Here is a 3485-nt window from a genome sequence, read left to right as displayed (position 1 = left end):
TTTTTTTTTTTTTTTTTTTTTTTTTTTTTTTTTTTTTTTTTTTTTTTTTTTTTTGACAAATTGTATATTTTGTAGGCATAAAAAATCAAACCAATGGCTTGAGAACAAATTTTGATAAATAAAATATCAATATTTGAGAATCAAAACGAAGAGCGCGAGAAGTAGAGTGATCCCATGGCAGCAGCTAATGTGGGCTATTCTGGGTGAATCCGAGGAAGTTCTGGGCGGTCTTGCAAGTCGACGCCTTTTCGAAGTATCGATCATAATCGCAAATCGGCAGCCATCCCGGGTGTTGCCCTGATTAGGCGGAGAGGGATCGACGGTGGTAACCGTTGCTAGGTTCGAAAATTTGCATGCGGAAGAACTCTGGTTCATTGTTTGAAAATAGGCATTGAATGCATATGAAACGTTGCTTTTCGCATCAAGTTGGCTGCAGGAGGAGCCGTAGGTAAGGCTTGTGCAATCAGCATGGTCGCACGCATATGCAACGCTATTCGGAAGATTGGGATCCGACAGACTAGCTTGCGGTGACATCACGCACCACTGCTTTGGCAAGTATCGAACTCCTTTGGCTGGAACCAAGGACCTCCCCTTCCCCATGTTCAAAGAGTACTTGATTGTTCCATCGTTATTGAAAACTCCCCAATGTCGCTCGAAACTCCCCGGTTGAATGCTCTTTGCGTCCTCGTCGATGATCGCAAAGATGTAGGTGTCAACGGGCACGGGCCTCTTTGGTGTGCCTTGCCGACGATTGATGCGTTCGACTAGGCCTACAAGCATTTTAGTTGTTATATCAACCTTTCGTCTAATATTCTAAAGAATTTATACTCGGAACTAGTAATTTAATCTACCTTGATTGAATCTTTGAGCATTAGCTTTATTGGCACTGGGATCTCCATCAGTTGGCCACCCGACCTCTCCAATAATGATAGGCATGTTGGAAAAGCCATTCTTCTCGAGAGCGGAGACGAGAGTGTCAAAATTTGCATCGAGAACGTTGGTGTAAGAGATGGAGCCATCGATAACGGGCGCGGCATTGCCGTTGAAGAAGGCGTACTCCTTGGGGAAATGTGGATCAGCGTTGAGGCTAAGGAAGGGGTAGATGTTGATGGTGAGAGGAGCGGCGTTGTTGCTGAGGAACTTGATGATATTAACCATAAGATCACGGATGTCCGGCCGGAAGTTGCCGCCGGAAGGGAGCCCATTCTCGGTCTCATAAACGTCGGCGTTTAATGGGACTGTGACTTTCACTTGTCGACCCAAACCGGCTTTTATTAGGGCGGCTTGTACGTTTTGCATAGCTGGGAAGGTGGTTTGAAGAAATGAACCGTTGTAGGCGTTTAGGAAAGGTTCATTACCCACAGCCACATACCTACGCAATCGAACCCAAATCCAAATGTAATTCGTAACACCCTAATATTTGTTGGATGAAAGTCTCACATCGTCTAATTTAAGAAATGATCATGCGTTTATAATCAAAGAATACTATTTTCATTGGCGGCACGAGGCCTTTTGAGGAAGCCAACTCAAAGCCATGATGCTCAAAGTGGACAATATGATACAATTATAGAGATCCGTGATTCCTAACATGGTATCATAGTCATACCCTAAAATTTAGCCATGAGGCATTTTGAGGAAACCGCCATGAGAGCTCATACTCAAAATGGACAATATGATATGATACCATTGTAGAGATCTGTAATTTCTAACATGGTATCAGAGTTATTATATAGAATACTATCTCCATGTCGAGGAAGCCCAGCTCAAAGCCATGAGAGCTTATGCTCAAAGTAGACAATATGATACCATTGTGGAGATCCGTGATTCCTAACATGATAACAGAGAATGCCCTAAAATTTAGCCATGACATTAGAATCCTCAAATGTCGAACAAAGTGTTATGAGCCTCGATGACATAGTCAAAAAGTGACTGAAGTATTGAACAAAGAGTACACTTTGTTCGAAGACTCCAAAAGAAAAAAAAGAGTCGAGCCTCGATTAAGAGGAGATATACTTTGTTCGAAGAGAGGTGTTGGATGAAAGTTCCACGTCGGCTAATTTAGAGAATGATCATGAGTTTATATTCAAGAAATACTATCTCCATTGTTATGAGACATTCTAACAATATCAACATTAATCGAAATATCACAAGGTGCTAATTAAAGCCATTACCTGATATCTGTACCAAAATTTGAAACGAAGTAAGACACGTTTTTGGCGACCCATTCCTCGGCAACTCGGACAGTACTTGAAAGCGGTGCCAAAAATTCATTAGGGATTCCAAGCATAACTTGAAGACCAGAATTTCCCAAAGCCTGAAGAGCTCCAGGATCAGCTTCAAATAGCTTCACTTTATTGAACCCATTATCCTTAATCAACTTAACAACAATATCTGGTGGGAGTGGATGGCTGGAGCGGGTTCCCCAATTACACGCAAACCCTAAAGCACCCTTTACAAGACCTTCATGGCCCAAACAAGAAACAATTAGCAAAAACAATAGGCATGGGTGTCCCATTTTGTGTGTTGAGTTTGCATCTTTGGAGATGGCATTTTAAATGTAATGGCCAAAATGCTAAAAGTTAAGAGAAGACGAGGCCTTTTGGGCAAGGAAAGGCAAGGAATTGCATGGAGATTCGAAAAGGAATTGGGTTCCTTGAAAACATTTACACGTATTGCCAAGCCATGATTCTTCTTCCAATAAATGTTTGTTTTTACTGAATGTTTGGAGGCATTTTATACGACGGGAGACAGGAAATAATAATGGTTGTCAAGAAAGGAATCTCCTCTCTAAGCTCGTATATATTTGCCTCCTCCATCCAACAATCTCTATGTTCTTGGGTTCTACTTTAAATGTTATTAAACTTGTATTTTATCTAATAATTATATAACTTTTCGAGGGTGGAACGATGAATCCAAATTAGAATAGAATTGGAGTTGGTTGGATGAACACGACTCTCCACAATAGTATGATATTATCCACTTTATACGACTCTCGTAGCTTTACTCTGAGGTTCCCCAAAAGGCCTCCCAATGGAGATAGTATTCCTAGAAACCCATGAGCATTACAAATTATGAGATTTTCATCTAACACCTCACCTCGAACAAAGTATGTCTCCCCTTAATCGAAGCTGACTCTTTTTTCTTTCTTTTAGAGTTTTCGAGTCTTTGAACAAAGTACACCATTTGTTTGATACTTTAGTCACTTCTGATTGTGCCTTCCGAATTTGCTTTGGGCTCCCCCAAAAGGTTTTGTACCAATGAAAATAATATTCCTGGGTTATAAACAGATGATCATTCCTAAATTAATAAATGTTGGACTTTCATCCAGCAGAGTTGATTGTGAATCTCCGTTAGCCCTACCCCTATTATTATTTTTAATGATTTTAAAATTAATGAATCTACTGGACATAAAATTAATTTTGTTTTGTGTTTGATTTTACTATATAATTTATTAAAAGGAATTTAATTAACTACTATTAAAAATT

At 40.0% G+C, this 3485-nt stretch overlaps 1 protein-coding gene across 1 annotated transcript; it reads right to left on the bottom strand.

Moving 5' to 3' along the window:
* Positions 1–58: 58 nt before the first annotated feature.
* Positions 59–2540, bottom strand: LOC111456119 (glucan endo-1,3-beta-glucosidase 5-like). Its single transcript, XM_023097891.1, has 3 exons — positions 2172–2540; positions 852–1372; positions 59–770 (listed from the first exon to the last, which is right to left on the bottom strand). The coding sequence occupies exons 1-3, from the start codon at positions 2513–2515 to the stop codon at positions 127–129; spliced, it is 1509 nt and encodes a 502-aa protein (XP_022953659.1). The 5' UTR covers positions 2516–2540; the 3' UTR covers positions 59–126.
* Between the last annotated feature and the right edge of the window lie 945 nt (positions 2541–3485).

This window comes from Cucurbita moschata, unplaced genomic scaffold (genome assembly GCF_002738365.1).
Source record: "Cucurbita moschata cultivar Rifu unplaced genomic scaffold, Cmos_1.0 Cmo_Scf00002, whole genome shotgun sequence".
Taxonomy (NCBI): Eukaryota; Viridiplantae; Streptophyta; class Magnoliopsida; order Cucurbitales; family Cucurbitaceae; genus Cucurbita; species Cucurbita moschata.
This window is presented reverse-complemented; position numbering and strand designations above follow the sequence as displayed.

Coding starts and splice junctions, on each gene's coding strand:
- LOC111456119 (XM_023097891.1), bottom strand. CDS start 2,515: ATGGGACACCCATGCCTATTGTTTTTGCTAATTGTTTCTTGTTTGGGC. Junction 1,373..2,171: donor AATTTTGGTACAGATATCAG/GTAATGGCTTTA, acceptor TCGATTGCGTAG/GTATGTGGCTGTGGGTAATG. Junction 771..851: donor TGCTCAAAGATTCAATCAAG/GTAGATTAAATT, acceptor AAATGCTTGTAG/GCCTAGTCGAACGCATCAAT.